Here is a 24,036-nt window from a genome sequence, read left to right as displayed (position 1 = left end):
GGGGGGGGGGGGGGGGGGGGGTGAAAATTGATAGAATAAAACTTCAGAAATAAAAACAAACTAGCGTGTGTATAATAACCATGCAAGATGTAACCAACAAAAAATAAAATAATCGAACTACATTAGTGATAATTATTTCAAATTAAGAAGAATTTATAGAAGACTACTCAAACAAAAGAATGGAGAAACATATATATTTAGACATACTGGTTCTTTACGTGAATACACAGAAGCGGCAACCCCTCCTTCTTCTGTGGCATGCTTCTCTAACTGAATAAAAAGACAGACTGATGCTGATGGAGCCTCCAAATAGAAAATTCCATGTGGTTCGAATGATATTTTAGGCTGGAACAATAATGGACAGAAATCATATTCCTCGTTCACTAAACAAAACCCATGGGAGATGTAAATTAAATTCAGAGGGGGAAAGCATAGAGGAAGTAGCTTACATCCTGCATTTCTTTAGGAGTAATGCGAAAATGGAAATCCTCAGATAGTTTTTCTCTTCTCTCCCTATTATACAAGCAAATTGTACCATAAAATGGCTCTTTGGAAGTGGTTGAAAGTGGAGGGTGAAGAGAGAAATATATCCAAGTCAGCCATCATAAAACGAATTGAAGTGAAACAAACGCAAAGAGTAAAGAAGAAGATGCATGAACCCCATGAAGATAGAAACCACTCTTAAAAACACTTACCACACAACCCCGCTTGAAGGGATAAGGATAGAACTTTCACAGAAATCTTCAAGCCACTGACATGATTGACAGGAGAAACAAAAAATAAATAGTGGTTTAGACCTGTAAAAATAGTAAAATAGTTTACTGAAAGATAGAATTCTGAATATAATTTTTATTATTGCCATACTGTGTTACAGGAGTTTCTGGTATCCTCTGGCCAAATATCATTGACCTTTCATTTTCCCAATCAAAAGCTGGCTCATAAGCTGGAAGAGGAGAATGATCAAACTGCTGCAAAAATATTAGAACTACATTATACCTGTCACATGTAAGCATGAAAGATAATAATGGGGGAATGGAGCATGCACTATAGTGTCAGATAAGCCTAGGTTTATCGCAAACCTTTGGAATATTTGATGACAATGGATCATGTGTTGTAGTCTCTGGTCGTCCAGAGGTACTAGGTACATCATCCTCTGTAGTATCGTCAGGCTTCATGCGCCTAGCGTAAGTAAGACGCATTTCTGCAAAGAAGTTGGAAAATTTATGTGGAAACAAGAACAAAATTCAAAGTCTAAATCAGAAGCTCTATTTTTCATATGGAAAAAGTATAAAAGAGAAGCACTACATGACAATTGTGAACTGTTTTGATAAGTCACACGAGTTTTCATTAGAAAGTATGAATTAATAAAAGTTGGATAGATTATCTACGGCCTAGAAGATTTCTTTGGATAGGAAAAGTCTAGAAGATGATAGAGGAAAACCAAACAAAAGAGAACAATGAAAGCAAACATATATCCTTGACAAGTAAATCTCTCATTTTCTAATTATTTAAAAAGAACATATAACAATATTGTTCTGCGACCAAAATCCCTGTGAAGGAACTTTAAGACCATCTCAATTTCAAGCATCAAAACAATCAGTTCCTTTATATTAACTAAATATATCTTCATTCACGGGGATCTTTCCCCCTCAATTTGTAGCTTGTATAATAGGGATGAGGAGACTTTCAATCAAATCCCCATTCATTGCCCATTCTCTCAGATGGCTTGGTCTTTCATCTTTTGTCAGCTGGATTTTGCAGTCTGCCTCTTTCTTAAGGTTGAGAGTTGGTTTTTGGAGGCTATTGCATGAATGTGCTTCAGATGAAAAGGGAAGGCTCTATGAAATTGCGTGGTTTGAGCCCTTCTGTGGCATATTTGGAAGGTAATAAACCATATGATTTATGAGAATGAGTCAACTTCACTACATCTTTTCTGTAGCAGTGTACAACATACAACCTCTTAGTGGTGCTCCAACACACTAAATTCTTTTGTAATCATAGTCTTTCTATGATCATCAATGATTGGAAGGCTTTTCTTTTGGAATATTTTCCAGTCTTTGGGTGAGGTTTTCTCCACAGGGCCCCTGAGCTGTTTCTCCTTTTTGTGAGTAACATATCGTTTTTATCCAAATAAAATCTTAACAAAATACAGGGTCCCATAGTCAGTACTACCCACTGATATCAATTGACACAAAAAATTATAGGAAGTAGTCACTGGCTAGTTAATGTGATGAGAATTGGAATTAGCATGTTTGAAATTTAAATGTGTCATACTATTGATAGGCTATATGCTTGTAGCATTCATAAATTAAGATATTAATTCCTTAATTCGGGAGATATATAATTTTGGACCCACACAGCATTAGCTAGTTTTATAACTATTATGATCTACGCTAACTGTTCGCTAATTGGTCATATTCATAGCACATCTAATCTCAATTTCAGGGTCAATTCATGATAAGTAAACATACACACTCGGAAAGGTGACAAGCTCACATAGACGAGATCCCTAGTCCCTTCTACTGCCCTCAGAAAGTACCTGCCTTCAATTTTATCTACAGAACGACAAATGTTTATGACTTGTATGAATATTAATGAAGATGGGATTCAGAACTTGATGGTGACAGGTTTCATTCAGAGTCCCAACTGTACGTATGTATGTATTTGCGTGCATAAATCCTATCTATAACGAAAATGAGTGTATGTCGAACACCATCCAGGCTAAATATCAAAATAGTCAACAAAATAGAGTGCAAGTAGTAGATACTAGGTACTTGTAACGAAATGAAATGAAACGATAAGAGAAAGCAATTTTACCAGTCTCAATGTCAGTGTCGGGGCCTTCATATATCTGATTCTGAAAGGACACGGGACCAATAGTCTCATAGTGACCGTACTTGTTTTCATCCTTTACCCAGTCAGTGGAATAGCACTGCACGAGCTCATTGAGATGTGGCCATTGCTCCAAATTCTCCTCAAACTGCACAGGAAACGAGAAAGGGTAGACACGAGCTTAAAAAGAAGTCAATTTGGAGCCCGTGGGCGAGAGAGGAAGAGAGGAGAAGCACCATTTACCTTGTTGTGCCATTTGATAGACGCGGGAGTGGAATCTCGGCGATGTAGGAGATGCATTGCTGTAGATCTAGGTTTTTGGGAGAGGGTTAGGAGGTGCAGAAGCAAGATAAGAAGAAAATAAAAATAGAGTTGAGAGGTCTCTTTCAAATTTGGTATTTAGGAAGTGGATACAGGTAGCGAACCTCAGGAAGAAACAACAATGGCGTAGTTGGTAGATCTGTAGTCAACAGGAAAAGGGAGAGAGAAATGTGGAGGAGGCGTAAAAGAAACACAGAGGCGCCAGCAGATGAGAAGCTCAAGCCATTGCAGAAGAAAAGAGGCAAGTGCGGTACAGTACAGTCGGAGTGGGAGTTAAAGTGAAGGAAATACAGCAAGACACCGAATCTTGGGGGCCTAATTAATCGTTTAATAAGCGATTCGGACCCTCGGTTTTTGGGTCTTGTTTTTTTTCTTTTTTTATTTTTATTTTTTATGGACTCCTTTTCTTTTAGGGGAAAAAAAGAAAAAAAAACTTCCTTCTTGTAAGCTTCAAAGAAAAGCAAATACTATATTAAATCCTCTACTCCCTTTGCAAATGCTTATCTGAACAACTAATGCACATGAGTACATACAACTGCTTCAAGAATAGATTAAGATTAATGGATGAGACGGTCATTGAGAGATCCCACGTCGGTTGGGTAGGAGAACTAACCATTGTTTATAAGGGTATGAAAAACTCTTCCTAGCAGTCGCATATTAAAAATCCTGAGGGGAAGGTCGAAAAGAAAAACTCTAGAAGACAATATCTGCTAGTAGTGGCCTTAGACCGTTACAAATGGTATCAGAGCCAAACTACGGGTGATGTGCCAGTGAGAAGATTGAGCCCCGAAGGAGGTGGATACAAGACGGTGTGCCAATAAGGACATTGGGTCTCAAAGGGAAGTAAATTAGGAGGTCCCACGTCGATTGGAGAAGGGAACAAGTGGCAGCTAGGACGTTGGGGAATCTTGAAAGCAAAAACTCAAAGAAAACAATATCTATTAGCAGTGGGCTTGGGCCGTTACAACCATAGTACATTTTCAAAGAGAATTAGTTACAACCATGGTACATTTTCAAAGAGAATTAGTTTATTTAGCCTTCATTAAGATTAGGCATATTTTTTATTCCACATTTAACGCGACAATCTCTTTAATAATTTTGTCACATATAGCTCACGAAATCTACACGAGAGGAGACATCCCCATGAAGTTGGGATCTCGGAGAACAGCCTCCTCAGTAAGAAGCCAAGATTGTGATGCCATTGGGAAATCAGTAACTTCATGGTATAAGTAACTAAAAGCAGTTTGCAACAAAAAGATAAAAAGAACAAAACCATCTCTCAAGTTGTATTAGTCTTTATTTGAACGTCAATGAATTTCTTACTCGGTCAGTTCTTACAACTGGAATGAGGAGGATGCTTCCTCAGGGGAACACAAAATTGCAAATATCATCAAAGAAAGATGCATGTGGGACTACTTTGCATTATCATTATCATTTGGGGAATTGAAGTTGAAGCTTTAAATGATAAGATGTATCCGTAACAGATGCTTGCCTCTCTGTCTGAAGAAAAATAGCTATCCCTTGTGCAAAAGCAAAAGACCCTGTCCCCCCAACCACTGTCATTTCTTCTCTGTTCTCATGCCCTATATGTTTGGCATGGACGCTCAAGCTGCCCGAATATTCCGGTGTGTCGAAACTCAGATAGATGATATTGAACGACGAACGAGCAAACTGTTCATTAGGAATGATGAAACCTTGAGCGTTTCCGACGATCTGGGAAGTGTTCTCGAGTCCCTTTGTAAGCATTCGTCGGAAGACAAAAATCCCAGAATCTGGACTTGGTACAAGCTGCATATTGCTAGATCTGGAATTTGCTTTAGAATGTGGCTGTTGAATGTAAAGGGACAGGTCCGCCCATGGAGGTTTCCCGTCGTGCTTGGCCTGTTTTCTGTGGGATACCGGCGAGAGCAAGGCCAAGAGAATAACAGCTAGGATGGCCAGGCAGATTGCAGCGCAGAATATAATTCTGTTCTTCATAATGCATTGAAAAACCAACTTAAAAAATAGACAATGTATTGATTATGAAGTAGTCACTTGATACATATAGCTCAATCACTGTGTTTAGAGTTTAGGTCAACTAATTCAATTTTTTTAGCTTTGGCACCTAATCCATCGTCCGCCATGTTATACATGGAGGGTCGGTATTTTAAGAAAATGCCTTTTTGTAAAGGTCAATCGTCTAACAGGATTTGGTGTTCCCTACATAACAAATCCACTATTAAATCCAATGACTTCTAGTCAATCCTGCTTATGCTGCAACATGAGGTTATAACTTATAACTTATAGATGTGCTCCTCCTGCACAGAGAATCCATGGATATGCATTTATTGAAGGATTTGGACAAAAGTTTAGATCAAGATGAAACTTCATAATATGCTGCTTGATGGTCATTCAAAAAAATAATTTGAGTAGATACCCTTTCGTTCACGAGCAAGGAAGTGTCCGCTCTCAAGGCACACTGACCTGCACAGCTAAGGTGCAAATGATATATCATTTCTGTAACACACAGCCAAGGCAAATCAGAGGCTCGCAAATAGTAGAAATTCTGCATTATATTCAAAATTATCAACTTATGAAGTGTGTTAAGGCTAATCTGAGCCAAGTGTCAGGCTTCAACTCTTTAATGCTGTACATCCACCCTTCCAGCGTCACCTTGTTCCTAAGATTCAAAACATGGGCACCGAACACACATATCTTTGAAAGAAATAGCCAAATAACAAGCAGCCGAAGTGAATGAAGGAAAAGACTGGCCCTCAAATTGATATATCACACCATTTACAAATTTATATGATTGCTGTCTCCTGCATCCTGGTAAAGTTCAAAGCAACTTTAATTGAATTAAAAGCAAAGAAAAGGATGAAAAGAAAACTAAAATAAAGTGAACTCAGGAAAAGAATAGACATGAATAAAGATGTTACCTGCAAGGAGGTAAAGAAGAAAAACGAACAGCTATGCAGCGATGTTATTTCCACTCTTCATCTATTTGTCGATAATGCATTCTCCATTCTTCTAATTACAACACTGAGACTGCTTCCACTTTCCAAGGCTTTGACTGCTACTTGGTGTGCATGTTTGTGCCACTTTAGCAGATTGTAAGATTGTAGAACAGCCCATCTTGCTTGATTTGACATCTACAAAGTGAAAATACCAGCAGAAGTCAGAAAACAGGTCAATATATCTGAGCACATTGGAAGAATATGTCAACTCAAGCGCATTAGATTGAGAACCTGTGCAACAGACAATGGGGGTTGCAAAAGAACGCAGATACTTCTAAACAAATTTTCATCATTCTCTCCACCCTCTGCTTCACCGTAAACAAGAGCTTCAGCTGCAATGCCCGCAAAAAGAACCATGCAGTACCTTACCACAGTCATGCCCAAGGCATCGCCAAGTTAGATATACAGAGTTTCAGGCATGAAATTGAGTCTACTCATATGATCACTAAAATCAGAAAACATTGCTAAGAACTGTCTCATATCTTTCATTATTTTGTAGATCCCAAGCCTTTGGGGCCTTAAAAGGCTCAGGAAGCTGAAGGCAAAATATTACTATTTACGCTCTTTCTCGGATTTACAATACTATAGTAGGGGGAAAATGGAAAAATGGTTGTGACCCTTTTCAAAAGGGGCAACTATTTAACATGATCACCTGTCAAAGGAAGTACCATCCAAACGTCCTTCAGCAAGGTTGCTTGCCATTTTTTCATCCCAAAACTGGGTACCTGCCTATTGAATTAAGAATAAAAAGACTCATCAATACAGAATCAAAGATTTCACATTTAGCCATCCAAGTCTAACAGTACTCTCTAACCGATTGCTTATCCTCTTTATCAAATTGACACCCTGATATGAAGTATTGTTGAGTTTATCATATTGAATTAATTTTATTTTCATTTAGTTACAAAGCCACCTGCTTGATGCATGGATGGATACTTCATATTCAAAACATTTTCAATTACCATCATTTCAAGACCATAGTTTGAAATGCATATGAAGGGATTGTTTACCTGTCCTTGTATCCCCATTTGCATAGCAACAATCGGATCTAAAATCACTCCACGAATTGGGCAGCCCATGAGGTAAGCTGCAATAGGGTACAAGGAACTTTTATCAACATTCAGGAGTTGTGCTTGCATAATTGCATGAACTACTATTCCAAGTAAATAGCATTTGAATTAAAAAAAAAAAACATAACAACAGAGTTCTGCATGAGTCAAAATTAGTAGAACATACCAGTCAGTAGATGTCCAGCTTCATGTACAAGGATTCGACGCCTATATGGTGGCCAACAGCTTGAGATTTGCGCTAGACAAGTACCACCAAGGAGGATAGAATCCAAAAATGCTAGCCCCAACAGTGCGAAAAGGTTTGGCCTAATATCTATGTCCTGGGAGAGCAGAAATGATGTTCCACCAAGACAAGCAATCAAAGCATAACGAGAGCTGCCTGAAAGACCCCACTTCTTTGGAGACAATTTGGACACTGGAATAGCAGAGGAGGCCAGAAAAAGAAAATTAAGTGGTACGTTGAATATGAAAAATAAATCCATCTGAAAGCAGAGATTTGTCAAATCACCTTCTAATCCAGTTGTAGACTCCAATACAGAAGGCGTGACATCTCTTGGACCCTCCAAAACTGCAGGTATTGTCATATCATAAGTATGAATTAAGCTCCAATGAGTAGCATAAAACTGGTGGATAAAGTTGAACAATGATAAATTTTGGCAGCCCTCATTATTGATAATGTTTAAACGTTGATAAATCAAAAGTATAGAGCCTCAAGGCAACTCGACATACACTGATCATTAAGTTGTTTCACGCGGCTTGCATACCTTTCACCCAGAACTATCTTCACGAAATAACAGACAGGAACTCATTTCCAAAGGTAAACTAAAAATTCCCAATTTGATACCAGCAGAAAACATGGCGAAAAAACTTGAACACTAATGAAATAAATTGACATAGCGGAGACTGGGAAAAGGGTGTACCAATGTTCCTGCATTTTCCAAAATTGGGCAAAAATCCTCTATCCCTGAGAAACCCATAAGCATTGGCAACAAGCTTCATATCATCCGCATTCAAACAAGTGTCTAGTACCTCCCAGTCCCTCTCCCAGCCAGACAACCGCGGATTCCCGAGAGCGGAAGGGGCGGAATCGGCAAGTGCCGAATCATTAGGGGGTTCGATTGCGCTCTCTCTGCCAAAGGATTCGAGAAACCTAAGAGCTTCAGCGAGGTCCTTGCGCTTCACTGCCTCTTCATATTCTTGCCATTCGCGAATAGCTCTAGGCAGAAGGAGGAGACGCTGATGGCGTTGTAAATGGAAATGTTCATTGATTCCATTTTTTTGCTGGAAATGGAAGGGAAGTGGGCAATGGAAAGATTGGAATTGGAGTAGAGAAGGTGAAATTAGGAGCTTGGGAGGACTATGGATAGACATGAGACCGTGCAGAAGTGCAGCCTTGCGCAATACAAGGGGACTCTTGGAATTGGCAATTTACGAGGATCCACCCTCGAATCAACCCCAAGTAAAATAGTGACGGTCGTTGGCGCGCCCAAATGGAAGCCTTCTGCGTGGAGGGCTCAATTGGATAAAGAGAAAGAAAATACCGAATGCAAAGTTATGATATTGAAAATCGGGCATTTTGAGCAGCCAACCTGAAATGTATCATATTACTCAACTACCCAAGACCATCGGACTTTCGAGTATCACCAGAGTGTGTCATAACTGTACTAAAAAAAGAGTACGTTACAGACATGGTGGCACGCTGATTATCATTCACCAAGTCATGTCAAGAATCGAAAGAAGTGTCATAATGTGGTTGAGAATGATGACGCATCTTCTAACACACAAAGAAAAATGGACAAGATTCTCAAGCCAAGGTGCAAGCAAGAGTAGAAGTGATAGTATAGTCAACGTGTCAAAGACAATCTTAGGAGTCAGTGAGCCCCATGTCATAACTTTAAAAGTTACATTAAGTCAGGAGATTCAACAAACAACTTTGGAATCAAGTATGCATAAGGAAAATATCAAATGAATGATTAACGTTGGCATATGACTCCTCACTAGTTTGATGTCCACAACTGTCAGATAGGTCCGTCACTCTACGGAACACTAATATGTCATGCATAGACGAGTATTGTAAGACAGGTCTCTTAGACATCTTCCTTCAAAATAGATTTTGGATAGTGGCATAGGTGCCCCTTCCCTTGAGTCAAAGGTTGGGATATAGGGTAAGACTTTTGGCACCATATGTATAAATAACTCAGCGGTGTGCCCACATTTTGTTCCTAGAGGAAAAAGAGCATGAACGAAGGCCACAACTTTGCATTTGACATGCTTTGGTTGCTGCCGTTTCTGTTCAACCATGCACTTCAATTGCCTTTTGTGCACACGGAATCTTTTCTGGATTATTCCAAGCACACCTTTTCTTGGTCGGTGGGAGCTGAGGTAAGGCATCACGGGGGATTGGATGGGGCACGAGCTTGAATGGTATTTTGTTATTCATGTGAATCAATTAAAGTTTAAATATTTGATAGAATTATAATTGTAATAATTTTAATTCAGGCTTTACTGGGAATAAACAGAAAGGAAGGCAAATGAAAAAGAAAAACAAGCGTTTCATACCCCTGGGATTTTAGGAAGACCACAGAGAGACGAGACCACCACTTCCACTCCCACGGTATTCGCTTCACCCCATGGAACTCCCACAAATAGGTCTAAATCCCAACCCGTATACCCCGCCCCTGATCTTCGCTCCTCACCACGTGTCCGCTTCCTTTTCCATTTTCCTTCTATAAAACCTTCCTCCTGCCCTCCCCATTTCCTCCGTACTTTGCTTTGCCTCACTCTACACCACTTTTCTAATTTCTCATCCTATTCCTCGTAAGTTTTGCCGATCCCATGCGTATTTCTCCCTCCCCCTGCCTTTTTCTTACCTGGGTTCTTTTTTGATTCGTTGTTTTCTATGTGATTTCTCTCAGGCGATTCTCATGGCAACCAAAAGGAGCGTCGGTACTCTCAAGGAGGCTGATTTGAAGGGAAAGAGGGTGTTTGTGAGGGTCGATCTCAATGTTCCTTTGGATGACAACTTCAACATCACCGATGATACCAGAATCCGTGCCGCTGTGCCTACCATTAAGTATTTGCTTGGCAATGGTGCTAGGGTCATCCTCTCCAGCCATTTGGTACCATTTATCTCCTCTTTCACCTCATCTCCTTTCCCTCTTTCTCCTTCTCGCCAGATCTATCTATCTGTCATGTCTTTCCTGAGTTTTAATTTCTGGATTCCTTCAATCGTTGCATGTTATAGCTTGTGAATTCCAAGTTTCGATCCTTGGTTTCCAGGAAATATCGATATTCTTTCCCGTTTTCTTACATCTTGATTACTGAATTTAGATAAATGTACACTCTTTTATTGTCATTAGTGGTATGCACGTTTCAGTTTTGTGGATTTAATATCCGTAGTCTCGAGTACTGGAAGTCTCATCGACCTGTTGTGTAAGGAGAAATGTTGGTTCCTGCACTTAATCCTTTATAGTGACGTTATGTATTATTCTATTGTGATTGATCATATGCTCTGCATCAATTTAAGACTTATTTTCTAATTTTCCGTGTTGTTTTACTTTGTTTATTCCCTTTTCTCATTATTGTTATCGATTATTGTGATTTTTCAGGGACGTCCAAAGGGTGTAACACCAAAATACAGTTTGAAACCTCTTGTTCCCAGGCTTTCTGAGCTCCTTGGAGTTTCGGTGTGACATCTGCATTTTGTGTGAATATTCGGATTTCTGTTTGTATTTGATGATAAAGTTACGGATTACTGAAATTTCGTTTCACCTTCCGTAATTAGGTGGTAATGGCTAATGATTGTATTGGCGAGGAAGTAGAGAAGTTGGTCGCTGGATTGCCTGAGGGAGGTGTATTGCTGCTTGAAAACGTGAGGTTTTACAAGGAGGAAGAGAAGAACGACCCTGAGTTTGCCAAGAAGTTGGCTTCCCTCGCGGATCTCTATGTTAATGATGCCTTTGGAACTGCTCACAGGGCCCACGCTTCCACAGAGGGTGTGGCTAAGTACTTGAAACCTTCTGTTGCTGGTTTCCTTATGCAGAAGGTTTGTTGCAAGCTCTATCACCGTTCTTTATTGTGTGAGAATGTTCATTAACACACTATCACATTTGGTGTTATTTTGGGAAGATGCTTGGTTGCGTAACTGATTGGGCTTTTGGTTCAGGAACTTGACTACCTGGTCGGAGCTGTGTCTAATCCCAAGAGACCATTTGCTGCCATTGTTGGTGGTTCAAAGGTGTCGTCAAAGATCGGTGTAATTGAATCCTTGTTGGAGAAGGTTAACCTTCTTTTCCTGGGTGGAGGAATGATCTTTACCTTCTACAAGGCACAAGGTCTCGCAGTGGGCAAATCCCTTGTTGAAGAAGACAAGCTTGACCTTGCAACCTCGCTCCTTGAGAAGGCTAAAGCCAAAGGAGTTTCTCTTTTGCTTCCAACTGACGTAGTGGTAGCGGATAAGTTTGCTGCTGATGCTGACAGCAAGGTTCGTAGTCATCTTTTTTCAATCAAATTTGGCTGGATTTCAGCTTCATCATTCATAAAAATAGTTGGGTATGTTGTTTCTCTGTACTTTTTCAGGTTGTGGCAGCATCAAGTATCCCAGATGGGTGGATGGGGTTGGATATTGGACCTGATTCTATCAAGAGTTTCAGTGAAGCTTTGGACTCTACCCAAACCATTATTTGGAACGGACCTATGGGAGTGTTTGAGTTTGACAAGTTTGCAGCTGGAACCGAGGTATGCATTAGGGGGTGACCATACCTACTCCAAACAATGTCCAAGTTAATGAGGTCTTTCTAAATGGTGTACTTGGTTTATGCTCTTTCTTTTGCAGGCTATTGCGAGGAAATTGGCAGAGCTGAGTGGGAAGGGAGTTACCACCATAATTGGAGGAGGCGACTCTGTTGCTGCCGTTGAGAAGGTTGGGCTTGCGGATAAGATGAGCCACATCTCCACTGGTGGTGGTGCCAGCTTAGAGCTCCTTGAAGGAAAAACGCTTCCTGGTGTCCTTGCTCTCAACGATGCTTAAGCTTGAGGGAACTCAATTCTCTCGCCGTTTTCACTGTGTTATGTAGTAAAGGTGGTTGTTTTTCAACCCTTTGAGGGTTTCTCGAGCGTCTCTTTTCTTTAAGATAGGATAGATTATTAGAATAAGCCTCAAATTCAACTCTGAGCGTATAAGATCCACAGTATGGGATTGGATCATTTTTTTCTCATCGATTTGAAATGTTGAAATCTACTGCCTGATATATTCAGTATTCTATCGCCTTTTTGTTCATGAATGTGGATTTTTAAATTTCATGTTCATGGTTTCCCCTTCCCTCATGTTCATATTCATTCGACTCCTTAGCTTTTGATCGGCACTCCTTTGGTTCTCTCTCTTGACCCAAAAAAGGAAGGGCCATTCTGAATGAGTACAGTGACAGATTCATTCGACTCGCTGTTTCCCGTGTTATGTCGTAAAAGGTAATTTTGTTAAAAGAAGGATGGTGCCAAAGGAAGAAGACCGTTTTCCCAAAACGTAAATCATCCCAAAATACATTCAAAGCTAAGAGTGGTTCGGGCTAATTAGTAATAATTGATGTAGAAGGGAAGGAAAATCCTCTCTTCTCAACCTCTGAAACAAGGAAACCAAGGATACTGCCACCGAAATAAGCATGAAATTAAAGCATGCATTCATGTATTCCCTTATACAGAAGATGCGATTCTTCCCCTTTTGGTAGAGTAATGAATGGCTCCGCATTGTTTCCTATTTTGAAGATTCCCCTTTTGGTAGAGTAATAAATGTTAGTGAGCTATCACCATAGATAGACTGGGAATGATTAAAGAGAAGCCTCAAAGTATGCTCATAAAGAAACAAATAACAAAAGAGGAAGAAGAAGACGACCACGACAGAAGTTCAAAGTTTGAATAGAGAAGAAAACATTCGGAAAAAGAGGAAAATATATATATCTTGCACATCAGGCAGAACAGGGGTATTTCGATATTTTACCAACTGCCTTTATTTCCTGTTATCATCCGTACAGAAAACACAAGGACGGGCGGCGCCGCTGGCACTGAAATATAGTGGCAGGGCAAATGAATAAAAAGAATCTATGGAACTGATTTTTTTGGTTATGTTGCTGTACTCTACAAAACAAATAACTTCCAAGGCTAACTGGTGTTCAGTTTCGTCGTGTGAATGGAATGGAATATCTTGCCTCCATCCTTCTCTTGAAGCGAGGGATCATGGACGAGTTGTGGATGAAAACAAATGGTGAGATAAATGCCTGGTTTACATGATGGAACAGCTCCCGTGAGCGCCACTGAGGTAAAATAACCATTACTGTATTACTCATGAAAGTAGAAGAAAACTGAAGCATGAAATAGAAGGAGTTGTTCAGAAGGATCTAACCTCTTATTGTCTTCGTAGTTACTCAATGCTTCCTCAAATTTGAGCCACAGAGGACCTGTTTCTTGAAGATCCACATTTTGTGGCCCGGCTATGTAAGCCTGAACAACAAACTGCAGAGTTCGTTCCCTGATCAAAACTACCACGTTAGACGCGGTAGTCGGTAGATAATTTTTTTTCATACTTCGAGTGAAGATTTTCATCCTACAAGAAACCTACCTCCCTTCATATTCAGATAACCAATCGAAGTAGGCAGCACCAAAATACATGGACACAAAAGGCTTGGTTAAGTCATCAACAGATTCAAGTCTATATGCTCTGTAGCTCAATTCCCTAACCCACCAACAGATGATTAACATAAATAATTCAGTAACTAGTCCACAGTAATACAATAAAGCCAAAATGCTGATACTCTTTATTAAATTGGTTCAAGATTGACATACATATAAAGCCAAAATGCAGTTGAATAGTCAATCCCCATTATTCCAGGACGCGATCCAACCCCATTAATAAAGCGCATGCTGACTAACTCTGCCAGAGCACAGAGAACCGTCTGTGCACCAATGAATGTACATTAAATAATTTTGTGGAGAATGTTTAATTCAACAAAAGTTTAGAATAATGAGTTATACAGTTCAGGAGAAAATTGTTTCAACAAATCATGCGGTGAAAGTTCAATACTTTCTAGAGTTCTCAATCCATGATTATATCAGTTCAAACTGACACTTTAAATGAATAATTGATTACACAATTTGCCCTTCAGGTGTACATGCAAAATTTAAGTGATAGACGTTGAATGTGTCTGGAAATCAAGAACCGTTTTGGGTTTTCACAATCAACGGTACAGCATGTATTAACAATTATAATCGAGTTTTTGTTTGGGGGAAATCTTAAAGTTGGCCAAGCTTCATTGCCCTTCATGGTGTTCCCTTCCTAACTTTCTCACTGATCATGCTCCTTCTATTATCAATTTAAATTATAGAGCTTTTGAGTGAGGGTTTGCTGGATAAGGGCTTTGGTTTTTCCACAATAGGTTCATGCTGAAATAGGGACATTTTTTTAAAGCTGTAGTTTATTTTGAGATATCCAATTTTTCGTTTACTTTCTGGATATATTATTACTATTATATATACAATTGAGTTTTCCGGCTTCCATTCTCATTTCATGAACGAACACTATAGAAATGGAAAAAATATCAAATAAAAAGAGAAGAACAAAGAAAGACATATTCCAAAAGAAAGTACGGCTGTTGTAGACTTACTGGTTTAACTCCTTTCGTACTGAAATGTTTTGAAATAATAATCTCAGCAACGGCCTGCAAAACAATGGGATTTAGAATGCGGATTTCCTTTTCAAATTTAAAACACCGTTGGTTTGTTTCCCACAAGTTAAGCAGTAGGTGCATGAAGCTATAAAATGGTAGAAAGCTTGTGAAAGAACTTTCGAGGTCTCTCCTCTTTCTGGAGAGAATGCTAAAGATCAGAATTAAGAGCATTGATTATGAGGAATGTGACTACGAGTTATTTGTTGCAAATGGTTTTAGATCATTGCACATCTGAATAGAAAATAAAAGCACTCTCCAACAAATATAGGTTGAATGTAAAAAAAATATAGTAAACCAGAATAGAAAATGAGAATTCTTATGGTGCATGAAAATCTTATTGATTTTTTACCTTCAATTCTACTCGGGAAACATAGAGTCTTTTCTTTAAATCATGAGAATACCGTACATTGCCCGTTTTCTCTCCAGACTTATTCCACTCTTTTAGAACATGAGGATTATTCCACATCTCTTCCATGTCCTCGGGAGTCGCTCGAGAATCCCAAAATGTATAAACAATAGCTGCACCCTCTTGGAGAGGAGAAAAGGGATTGTTATTTCCATGAAATGCAAATACATATATGTCTGCAGGCATGTATGTATGGCTATACTCTAGTGAAAAGAAATTAAGTTGTATATGCAATAAAGCCAAATCTCTTGGTGGGTTGAATGACAGGAACGACAAATGGGGACAAGGTACCAAAAATCGAATCACACTATTATGTATGAAAGGGTGTCTCTACCGAGTCCAACTTCTTGTTGTTTGCTTTCTTAGTTTCTCTTTGTTAATCAGTTGATTGTTTTCTCTCGGGAGTATTCTACTGTGATATGATTCATGAACACGATGTTTTGTTCATTTATGATACTAGTTTTTTTTGTTGTCCTTCTTTATCTTTGGTTGTGATGAACGGTAAAAATTACTTCATTTAAGGGTATGGAGCAATCATTACTTGCATTAGGTTTTAAAAAAGAGGACTCTATGTACTTTCTTTTTAGTCCAATAGAGCCATTTTCCTCTTCTTCATCGTCTTCTTTTTTACATTGTTCAACCTTTTCCCTTCCTGCTAGTATTTGAAGGATAGGATAAAAGAGCCAGTTCTTTACTCCAGCAATCTTTGTTAATATCGAGAAAAAATCCACAAGTAAATGATTGGCACATCAGACTCGTGTAAGGAAATGCTACCTGTATTCCCTGAAGCAGTTGGATGGGACGTAGCAGAGGTGGAGGCTTCATTGATATGTTTCCTAGACATAACCCATGTAATGATGATCAGTTTAAATGTCGTAGCATTGTACCAAGAATATATTCTTTCTACTTCTTATGATGCATAAGCAGTTAACCGTTATTTACACGGGCTTCCACTGTAATACGAAAAAATAGATCTTACTGCAGTTCAAAATTTATCCATCTATAGGAAATGAGCACCTGGATGGAAGACTTTCTTTTACTGATAGATATCTTTTCCAGTATGGTAGAGTTGATTTATGAGTCGCCTTCTTTGTACCACCTTTATAGGCCCTAACTACAAACTCCTCGCTTCTTTCTCTGGAAAGGAATTTGCTTTGTTAATACACAGAACCATATATTTAGAGGGCTAATGATATTAACTTCTTAGCGGAAAAATATATGCACTGAACTAGAAACTGCAGAAGACGACATACAATCATTTAATGAATGAGATGCAAGTTCAGTGACTTACTTATTCTCAAAGTTCGATAACCATTTAAGGTAAGCAGCCCCAAAATATACACTGACAAAGGGCTTGTTCAGGACATCTGGGTTCCCTTCTAATCCATAAGATTGATAACCCAATTCACTGCAAACCAAAATGTTACTAGTGTAATATGTCCTAATTGGATTATATTCAATGAACTGTGCAATGTATATATTCAAATATGTAGCATATATAAAATAGTGAGCCATCATCTTCATACCTGACCAACCACCCAGAAGTTTTAAGTGTTAATTGCATGATCCCTAATGTTGTCTCCTTGGTTTTTTTTTGATAACACATAGCAAGAGGCTGTCTATCACTCTCGAGTTCCGCTATGGCGCAGATCATTTCCTGCACAAATTATGATGTATTACTACAAATCTGCAAATTAAGTAAAGCAACTATTTCTTGCAACTACAAGTTCTAAGTAAGAAGAACACAATGATAACGCAAAGCAAGAAGCTGGAAAAACAGAACTCACAGAATCTATATTGGACTCAAAGTGCCTCCGCACAATGATATCTGCCACTGCCTGGAGAACAACACAATATTACAATAATTTTAAGTAGATAATAATTTTAAAGGTTACACAACATTCCTTGTCTAAGAACCGTTCCATCAAATTTAAAAAAAAAAAAAAAATACTTTCATTTTCTATGACAGAAATGAAAAAAGAAATTGAATAATCAGAAAGCAAATATTCAAATTTCTTCAGAGGATAAGTTGAAATTAAAACAAGATTGAATTATTTTTAAAAATCTTGTAGGGGTTCTTGAACAGTCTACATACAATGAAGGCTTATGTCCCCTTCACGTTCTAATAGAATTATCCAAGTTAAAGGCATAAGGGCTGCTTTAAATTCATGTCCATTAACACAGGAGAAAGCGTATGACCTTCATCTCTGTCTGAGTCAAATAAGGCTGTCCGTCTGGATCCCTTGAGAGGTGGACCTTCTGCGTTTTGGATTCCCCAGCATCTAACCATTCAGCGCATACTTCAGGGTAATTCCACATTGCTTCCATATCTTCGGGGTCAACACAATCATCCCAGTATTTAAATCCAATAGCCATTCTTGGCCTCGTCTATAGAACCACATTACCAAAAGCACAGAGTGTGTCAGTACCAAAGCAGCGTGTTGGCTATAAGCGGCACAAATTATAGAAAACAAAAGAAAAAGTTGAGATCCTATCAAACTGTGCGTCATAGTTCATTTAAAGGCCATGCTGAAAAAGTGTGAAACAGATACAACCATACATGGGGAACCTCCTCAAGTGAAACCATACTTTTGGCCCCAGAGTTCAACTTTGCAGAATAAGCCCAAAAGCAGTGAAGAATCAATCATGAAATGTTTAGTTACGCTGTAAGATAAAGCTAACCATGAATTATAAGGCCGTGATTTGTTATTGAGATGTACGTTCTATAGCTTTAAAATCGACGATTTTACATGTTGATATTAAACAACATCTTACACCCACCTGACACATTCCCCCCCCCCGCCACAAGAGATAAGTTCAAGCTGGAAATAAGATCGATTCGAATAGAAAAATGAACATTGTTGAATTAGCTCATTCAAACATGAATGCCAGAAGGGTGAACTGGCCCGAAAGATTATGTTTCAATAGATAGCGAAAAACACATGGGGTGAGAAAGCTTGCCACAAAGCAAAGGAGTCTTTAGTTTCTTCTTTTGTCCGAGTTTTCCCAATAATCACAACCCTTCTGACTCGTAGTAAATGGTGAAGCAGGAGGAGCTACGGAACTTCTAAGATATCCAACGAGGGAACTCCCTATCATCTAAAATCCCACAAAATAAACGAATATTCATCCCCTCAGGCATCCGCCTTTAGGAGGTTTGTATACCTAAACAAATCACTACCATTATCTGAGAATGTGCAGTCCATAAGAACAAATCGGTTAGATCAAACGTGTATGCATCCATAATCATGCATCGTAACAGATTTCAATCAAAACCAAGTTCGAAGGATGCAGCAGAGATAGAAGGATTACCAGAATAGCAAATAAAACGATCGGGGAGGCCGCCGAAGGCGTGGAAATGGAAGTTTAGGGAGGAGGATTATGGAGCCGGAAGCATGGAATTTGAAGGAGATGAGATTGAAGGTGGACCATTGTTGCCGGAATTGGAAAAGAATGATATAGCATTGGTTTCTATAGAGGCGCGTGGCAAGGAGTCTTCTCATAGGGCGCGACACGTGGCGTACTTGACTCAAATGACTTTCCGGCGATTTTTGCTTCTATTGTTTGATGACTTTCACGCCAAAATTAAAATATTCGTCCATACTCCATCTCTTAATAAAGATTTTTAAATTATAAAAAAAATTCTATTTATTAATCTTTTTCTGAACATTATGGACTTTAGGTTAAGAATTAAAAATATCTGTAAATCAATTCAGCTTCACATTCACATTAATATTATTATATGCCAAACTTTAGAAATTTTCCATTAATATCAGTTATTTGCTCTCTTTGGGAGAAACAAGAGAGTGACGTGGTCATTTGTATATGCTTTGTTTTCACTTATTAATTAAATTTTCAATTGGTCTTTTCAAAAAATAAAATAAAATCCCAACGGACGCCATCGTAGCACGTGCGGCATGTGCAATCCGAAAGCGGGTTCGTTCGAACTTTCCTTTAAGCTAAAAGGCTTATTTGATGGGGCCCAAAAGAAGTCCAAATCGTGAAAGCAAGGCCCAAAGACGGCCCACGTGGACTCCTCCATGCTTTACGACAGATCCTGCCATGTCATCACAAGCCGACAAATCAGGGTGGTTCAGATTCTGGGACCCACGTTTCCAAGTTCTAGTTTTATTTATGTGCTATCCGTCCCATTTATATAAGATTCTCTAAGTAAATTTATAGTTAGCATTCGTGATTAATGAAAATCATTAATCCAGGTTTATTTTTAATTTTTATACTTCCTAATTTTGAATAAATTAATTTTTAAAGTTTTTTTTTCTTTATGATTAAAACTAAAATTACTATTTTATTAAATGAGGATATAAAAATAATTTTACATCATGAGCAAGACCTAAATACTACTTTCTTTTTCTTTTTTTTTTTGTTAAAAAAAAGAGCCATTTTTCACAGATATAAATAGGGGCTCCCCGACTTCTTCTGCTTAGCTTTCTCCTACTCCGAAAAGGCGCTGTCTCACAGGATTTTTTTATTTTTTATTCTGCGTTTGGGTACGACTGACGAAGCCTTTTCTGGCCATTCTTCACCTTCTCCTGTCGCCCCTTCCGTTACCTTCAAAAAGTACTGCTTCCATGGCCGCACTTCCGCTCTTCAGATCTGCACCCGCCGCTTCTTTTGTTCAAGCATCTCTTTCCTCCTCTTCTGCAGATCAGTTTACGGTCCTCCTCTTCTCAATATTTATATTGATCCTTTATCATCATCATCATCATCATCATTTCTCTAATACATCGTGTTCTATAATGGAATTTAGTCAAATGTTGCAACACAGCAATACTAATTGTTCTTTACTTGTTTCTTTATAAGTTTATCTTCGGTTGGAAATGGCCTTCGATCATGAAGAAGTTTTCGGCATATGCTTCTTACAACTTGCTTAGCGCATTCCATACTCCTCAGTCCACACCTTGTCTCAATCAGCTGATGACACAGTTGTTTTCTTACTTACCGTCGACTTCATTTTGTTTATGTAGGCCTCGTACGTTAATTTGAATTCTTCGAAGTTTCAATCGAGCATTTTCGGTGCCCATGGTCCAAGCGGTTCACTTTCCTTGCAGCTTCGTACAACCCAGAATATTCAGCCTATTAGAGCTACAGCCACTGAAATGCCTCCGACGGTTCAGAGTTCAGTGTTAAAATTTCATATTTCATTTCTCTGTCTTGTTTTCCCCTTAAAAATATCATCAATAATAAAATAGAAAAGAAATTCTGCTAATAATGTTAATTTGTTGCTTCTCAAGAACCAAGGAGCGGTGGAAAGACAAAGATCGGAATCAATGGTATGACTTGGTTGATTTTTTTACTACTCTTCCTATAATTATTACTTCTTATTCATTTGCTTTCTTGTTATCAATCCCATATCGTTTCCTTTTCTCCTTGTAGTAGATTTCTGTTTCTGCAGCGTGTTTCAGCTGTGAGCGTTTCTGCAACAGTTACTTAGGAAGGAAGAAAGTTCAGAATAGGAAAAATAAGTTCAGAAAGTGATTTAATAAAAGAAAATCTGCATGTGAAACTTTATCATAATGGCGCTGCTTTAGTTTTTGGTCTCTTTCAATTGATTAAGAGACTTAAATTTGAAAGTACAGCCTGCTTATGTTCGTTTCCACTTTGGAGCTGCCATATTTGAAAGATGGATTTTCATGTCCGTTATTTCACATGCTTATTGCGTGTTGGAAATCATTGGTCACAGGTCATGTTCATGCTACCCTACACTTGTTTCCCTAAACAGAAACTGATCTTTGTTAGTACCCAAATCTCTGTTTAGATTATTGAATTATACTCCTCCAGGAAGTGCTTACTGATAGAAAGTTGTAACTTATGAGGTACTTTATTCATCATTCTTTTCATTTTTGTTCTTCGTTATTGAAGAAATCAAATTATTTATTTTCGCTTACTTGCTCAAATGATGTGACTTTTCTTATCAGTGACAACCTGGATATTTAATTTAGATTGGATTGCTTCATTCATTATTCTACATTAGTGTTTGAGAAACTAGAAGATTAATCTTGGTTAGTTTTGTTGTCATTATTTCTTGAAAATCAAACATTTAACATGCCCTCTCATATCATGTAGACCTTGGTCATGTGGCCTTGACATTGCTATTTATTTTGTAAAGAAACATCCACCCAAATAAAAACGTGAACCAGTCTAACTAATGCAGGTTTTGGACGTATTGGAAGGTTGGTATTGCGGATTGCAACCTCGAGGGATGATATTGATGTAGTTGCAGTTAATGACCCTTTTGTTGATGCAAAGTACATGGTAGTGGCAATTCGACCTCCTTTCAAATTACAACTTTTTAAAATTAGTCATTTTTTGTCATCCATTGGTGTTCATTTAGCTGTGGATAGGCTTTTATTCCTCCCTCAAGATTGATTAACCAGGATTATCTACATCGCCTAAGATCGTCTAAGGAGCTATTAATGCTAAGAACTTTCTCTGCTCAAGTTTTTAATCCTGTCACTTGAAAATATAGACCATGATTATAGCCGTGAGAGGGTAGTTGAGTAATATTTCTTTCAGTTTCAACATTCTTGAATTGCTTAGGAATAGTATACTCTTCATTTTATGCAGGCATACATGTTCAAGTTTGATTCTACACATGGTAATTTTAAGGGCACGATTAACATTGTGGATGATTCAACTTTGGAAATCAATGGGAAACAAATAAAAGTTTTAAGTAAAAGGTACTCCTGTGAAAACCACAACATTTAAGACATAAATAACATCTGGATAAGTTTTGCATGGTTTCTAACTACCAGGCATATATCTGTGGTTATTTCTATAGGGATCCAGCAGAAATTCCTTGGGGCGAGTTTGGGGTCGAGTTTGTTGTTGAATCCTCTGGGGTTTTCACAACGACAAACAAGGCATCGGCGCACTTGAAGGTCTATAGACATGCTAATTGAGCCTAGTCCTCGCTCCATCTATATATGCCCATCATTATACCCATCTAATATTGAGACTGAAGGTCCCCAATTTTTGACACCTCTCTGTAGGGTGGAGCCAGGAAAGTAGTCATATCAGCCCCATCAGCTGATGCACCTATGTTCGTTGTTGGAGTTAATGAGAAGACATATAAGCCTAGCATGGATATTGTTTCAAATGCGAGTTGTACCACAAATTGTCTCGCTCCTCTTGCGAAGGTGTGTGAATCCCAAATGCTTAGGCATTTTATGAAATAGAATTAATTAATATTTAAAGAAATTGAGTTCTACGGATATGACATGCAGGTGGTTCATGAGGTTTTTGGTATCGCAGAAGGTTTGATGACCACCGTGCATGCAACTACAGGTCTCTCTCCCCCTCCTGTTCTCCCCAAAAAATAAAAGGCAAAGAAAAAAATTACTAAGGATGATAATTTCCTTCTCTTTCTCAGCTACTCAAAAAACTGTTGATGGCCCCTCAATGAAGGATTGGCGTGGGGGTCGTGGAGCTGCACAAAATATCATCCCGAGTTCTACCGGTGCTGCAAAGGTTAGTGGTTGAAATAAGAGGCTTTGATTGCTACGTGGTAGAGGAAATTCAATAGCTAATAGTAATCTTTTATTAATTTCAACATTTTTAATAAGATTCTTGAACTGCAGGCTGTGGGAAAAGTTCTTCCTGAGCTCAACGGAAAACTTACGGGGATGGCATTTCGTGTTCCAACACCTAATGTATCTGTTGTGGACTTGACTTGTAAACTAGAGAAGAGCGCTTCTTATGAAGATGTCAAGGCTGCAATCAAGTAAATGAACTATTAGTTCCTTCTTACACACATTATTTTGAGTTTAATCATGAATTGATTCACGCATTAGTAATTGTTGTTTATCACTAATCTGTTGGTCGACCTGATTACCAACTAAAGGTATGCCTCAGAAGGCCCACTTCAGGGTATCCTCGGTTACACAGATGAGGACGTTGTCTCAAATGATTTTGTTGGTGACTCAAGGTATTATAGTCCGTTCCCAAAGAGGGTATGGATCACGAATATAATTGAATTTTAACTTTACTGTAGGTCAAGTATATTTGATGCAAAGGCCGGAATAGGTCTCAGCGACTCCTTCATGAAGCTTGTCTCCTGGTATGACAACGAGTGGGGATACAGGTACGTTCTATAGTGAAGTTATTAGTAACGAGTGCTTGAAATATGCTTTTCTCCCCTTTTGTTTTGGTAAATATGACAATTATAATACACTCACCCAAACAGCAACCGAGTTTTGGACCTCATAGAGCACATGGCGTTGGTGGCAGCCAAGAAGTGAAGACTATTACGAGAGGTTTAGACTTCTGCCACTTTACAAGAATTTTGTGGAAGATCACAAATCGTCGAGTCTTTTGATCCCTCTCTGTTCTTCATCGTCTTGAACAATGTAAACATTCCATTTAAGCTTGAAAATAATGATCAAAAACAATTTTCGGATTGACGCTGGTAAAGCGCATCACCTTATCAAATAAGGGGTTAGAATAACCTTATTATCTTCATTTTACTCTCTTTAAGTCATTTATTTTCCTTCCCGAATAAGCTTTTTCTCTCCAATCAAGTTTTATCACTCCCTAATCATATTCTCTATCTCGCTCCCTGACCTTTTCTCCTTCAAAAGTTGAACATTCTCAAACATAAAGGTTACCGTACATGCAAATCCTATGATTCCCAACCTCAAATTTAAAAAAGATTGCAGCCTGTGCATATAATCTTAAGC

The 24,036-nt window shown here is 38.5% G+C and overlaps 6 protein-coding genes across 12 annotated transcripts in view; 2 read left to right on the top strand and 4 right to left on the bottom strand.

The window, feature by feature from the left end:
• LOC111468422 (guanine nucleotide exchange factor SPIKE 1) overlaps positions 1-3,449 on the bottom strand; it is an 18,813-nt gene extending 15,364 nt beyond the window's left edge. The window contains exons 1-8 of one of the 3 annotated variants that reach the window (XM_023113635.1): positions 3,258-3,449; positions 3,076-3,142; positions 2,818-2,980; positions 1,080-1,201; positions 865-968; positions 696-751; positions 450-547; positions 208-345 (exon numbers count right to left, since the gene is read on the bottom strand). In XM_023113635.1, the coding sequence (XP_022969403.1) occupies positions 208-345; positions 450-547; positions 696-751; positions 865-968; positions 1,080-1,201; positions 2,818-2,980; positions 3,076-3,132 (738 nt within the window). In that variant the 5' untranslated portion in view covers positions 3,133-3,142; positions 3,258-3,449. Of the gene's footprint in view, positions 1-207; positions 346-449; positions 548-695; positions 752-864; positions 969-1,079; positions 1,202-2,817; positions 2,981-3,075 lie in introns of all 3 variants that reach the window. The other 2 variants (XM_023113634.1, XM_023113636.1) reach the window with 2 other exon arrangements.
• Positions 3,450-4,411: 962 nt separating this feature from the next.
• On the bottom strand, positions 4,412-5,169 carry LOC111468438 (dirigent protein 8). The gene has a single exon (XM_023113660.1). The coding sequence runs from the start codon at positions 5,128-5,130 to the stop codon at positions 4,585-4,587; it is 546 nt and encodes a 181-aa protein (XP_022969428.1). The 5' UTR covers positions 5,131-5,169; the 3' UTR covers positions 4,412-4,584.
• Positions 5,170-5,249: 80 nt separating this feature from the next.
• LOC111468437 lies at positions 5,250-8,742 on the bottom strand. 3 transcript variants are annotated; one of them, XM_023113658.1, is made up of 9 exons: positions 8,140-8,741; positions 7,728-7,787; positions 7,386-7,634; positions 7,160-7,236; positions 6,802-6,878; positions 6,381-6,513; positions 6,072-6,284; positions 5,570-5,961; positions 5,250-5,450 (listed from the first exon to the last, which is right to left on the bottom strand). In XM_023113658.1, exons 1-7 carry the CDS (start codon positions 8,588-8,590, stop codon positions 6,129-6,131), a joined length of 1,203 nt encoding a protein of 400 aa, XP_022969426.1. In that variant the 5' UTR covers positions 8,591-8,741; the 3' UTR covers positions 5,250-5,450; positions 5,570-5,961; positions 6,072-6,128. The 3 variants fall into 3 exon arrangements, with proteins under 3 accessions (XP_022969426.1, XP_022969425.1, XP_022969427.1); XM_023113657.1 differs by lacking the exon at positions 5,250-5,450 and having other exon boundaries at positions 5,544-5,961; XM_023113659.1 differs by lacking the exons at positions 5,250-5,450; positions 7,728-7,787 and having other exon boundaries at positions 5,544-5,961; positions 8,140-8,742.
• A 1,082-nt stretch (positions 8,743-9,824) lies between these two features.
• Positions 9,825-12,497, top strand: LOC111468404 (phosphoglycerate kinase 3, cytosolic). The gene is made up of 7 exons (XM_023113613.1): positions 9,825-10,036; positions 10,135-10,338; positions 10,828-10,905; positions 11,004-11,264; positions 11,385-11,702; positions 11,798-11,956; positions 12,054-12,497. Exons 2-7 carry the CDS (start codon positions 10,144-10,146, stop codon positions 12,246-12,248), a joined length of 1,206 nt encoding a protein of 401 aa, XP_022969381.1. The 5' UTR covers positions 9,825-10,036; positions 10,135-10,143; the 3' UTR covers positions 12,249-12,497.
• A 541-nt stretch (positions 12,498-13,038) lies between these two features.
• LOC111468447 lies at positions 13,039-18,912 on the bottom strand. Of its 3 annotated transcripts, none has more exons than XM_023113681.1 (13): positions 18,653-18,912; positions 17,540-17,728; positions 17,128-17,178; positions 16,867-16,997; positions 16,632-16,748; positions 16,358-16,477; positions 16,115-16,176; positions 15,284-15,453; positions 14,872-14,925; positions 14,054-14,163; positions 13,830-13,943; positions 13,614-13,739; positions 13,039-13,488 (listed from the first exon to the last, which is right to left on the bottom strand). In XM_023113681.1, exons 2-13 carry the CDS (start codon positions 17,714-17,716, stop codon positions 13,446-13,448), a joined length of 1,275 nt encoding a protein of 424 aa, XP_022969449.1. In that variant the 5' UTR covers positions 17,717-17,728; positions 18,653-18,912; the 3' UTR covers positions 13,039-13,445. The 3 variants fall into 3 exon arrangements, with proteins under 3 accessions (XP_022969449.1, XP_022969448.1, XP_022969450.1); XM_023113680.1 differs by having other exon boundaries at positions 15,284-15,462; positions 18,653-18,911; XM_023113682.1 differs by having other exon boundaries at positions 13,039-13,524; positions 15,284-15,462; positions 18,653-18,909.
• Positions 18,913-19,761: 849 nt separating this feature from the next.
• LOC111468393 (glyceraldehyde-3-phosphate dehydrogenase GAPCP2, chloroplastic) lies at positions 19,762-23,823 on the top strand. Its single transcript, XM_023113598.1, has 13 exons — positions 19,762-20,016; positions 20,326-20,476; positions 20,593-20,631; positions 21,513-21,613; positions 21,926-22,038; positions 22,140-22,239; positions 22,351-22,497; positions 22,585-22,645; positions 22,731-22,828; positions 22,939-23,081; positions 23,202-23,285; positions 23,352-23,441; positions 23,544-23,823. The coding sequence occupies exons 1-13, from the start codon at positions 19,930-19,932 to the stop codon at positions 23,596-23,598; spliced, it is 1,269 nt and encodes a 422-aa protein (XP_022969366.1). The 5' UTR covers positions 19,762-19,929; the 3' UTR covers positions 23,599-23,823.
• Positions 23,824-24,036: the final 213 nt, after the last annotated feature.

This window comes from Cucurbita maxima, unplaced genomic scaffold (genome assembly GCF_002738345.1).
Source record: "Cucurbita maxima cultivar Rimu unplaced genomic scaffold, Cmax_1.0 Cma_Scf00036, whole genome shotgun sequence".
NCBI lineage: Eukaryota > Viridiplantae > Streptophyta > Magnoliopsida > Cucurbitales > Cucurbitaceae > Cucurbita > Cucurbita maxima.
This window is presented reverse-complemented; position numbering and strand designations above follow the sequence as displayed.

Bases quoted from the DNA above. Each gene is read 5' to 3' on its own strand.
- LOC111468437 (XM_023113658.1), bottom strand. From the start codon at position 8,590: ATGTCTATCCATAGTCCTCCCAAGCTCCTAATTTCACCTTCTCTACTC. The intron at 6,879-7,159 runs GTAAACAATCCC...TTAATTCAATAG, and splicing joins AAATGGGGATACAAGGACAG to GCAGGTACCCAGTTTTGGGA. The intron at 6,285-6,380 runs GTTCTCAATCTA...TTCACTTTGTAG, and splicing joins CCCCATTGTCTGTTGCACAG to ATGTCAAATCAAGCAAGATG.
- LOC111468404 (XM_023113613.1), top strand. From the start codon at position 10,144: ATGGCAACCAAAAGGAGCGTCGGTACTCTCAAGGAGGCTGATTTGAAG. The intron at 11,703-11,797 runs GTTCGTAGTCAT...GTACTTTTTCAG, and splicing joins CTGCTGATGCTGACAGCAAG to GTTGTGGCAGCATCAAGTAT. The intron at 11,957-12,053 runs GTATGCATTAGG...TTTCTTTTGCAG, and splicing joins AGTTTGCAGCTGGAACCGAG to GCTATTGCGAGGAAATTGGC.
- LOC111468447 (XM_023113680.1), bottom strand. From the start codon at position 17,716: ATGGCTATTGGATTTAAATACTGGGATGATTGTGTTGACCCCGAAGAT. The intron at 16,177-16,357 runs GTGCTCATTTCC...GGTTATGTCTAG, and splicing joins AAAGAAAGTCTTCCATCCAG to GAAACATATCAATGAAGCCT. The intron at 13,944-14,053 runs GTATGTCAATCT...TTGGTGGGTTAG, and splicing joins ACTGCATTTTGGCTTTATAT to GGAATTGAGCTACAGAGCAT.
- LOC111468438 (XM_023113660.1), bottom strand. From the start codon at position 5,130: ATGAAGAACAGAATTATATTCTGCGCTGCAATCTGCCTGGCCATCCTA.
- LOC111468393 (XM_023113598.1), top strand. From the start codon at position 19,930: ATGGCCGCACTTCCGCTCTTCAGATCTGCACCCGCCGCTTCTTTTGTT. The intron at 22,646-22,730 runs GTCTCTCTCCCC...TCTCTTTCTCAG, and splicing joins CACCGTGCATGCAACTACAG to CTACTCAAAAAACTGTTGAT. The intron at 23,082-23,201 runs GTAAATGAACTA...TACCAACTAAAG, and splicing joins GATGTCAAGGCTGCAATCAA to GTATGCCTCAGAAGGCCCAC.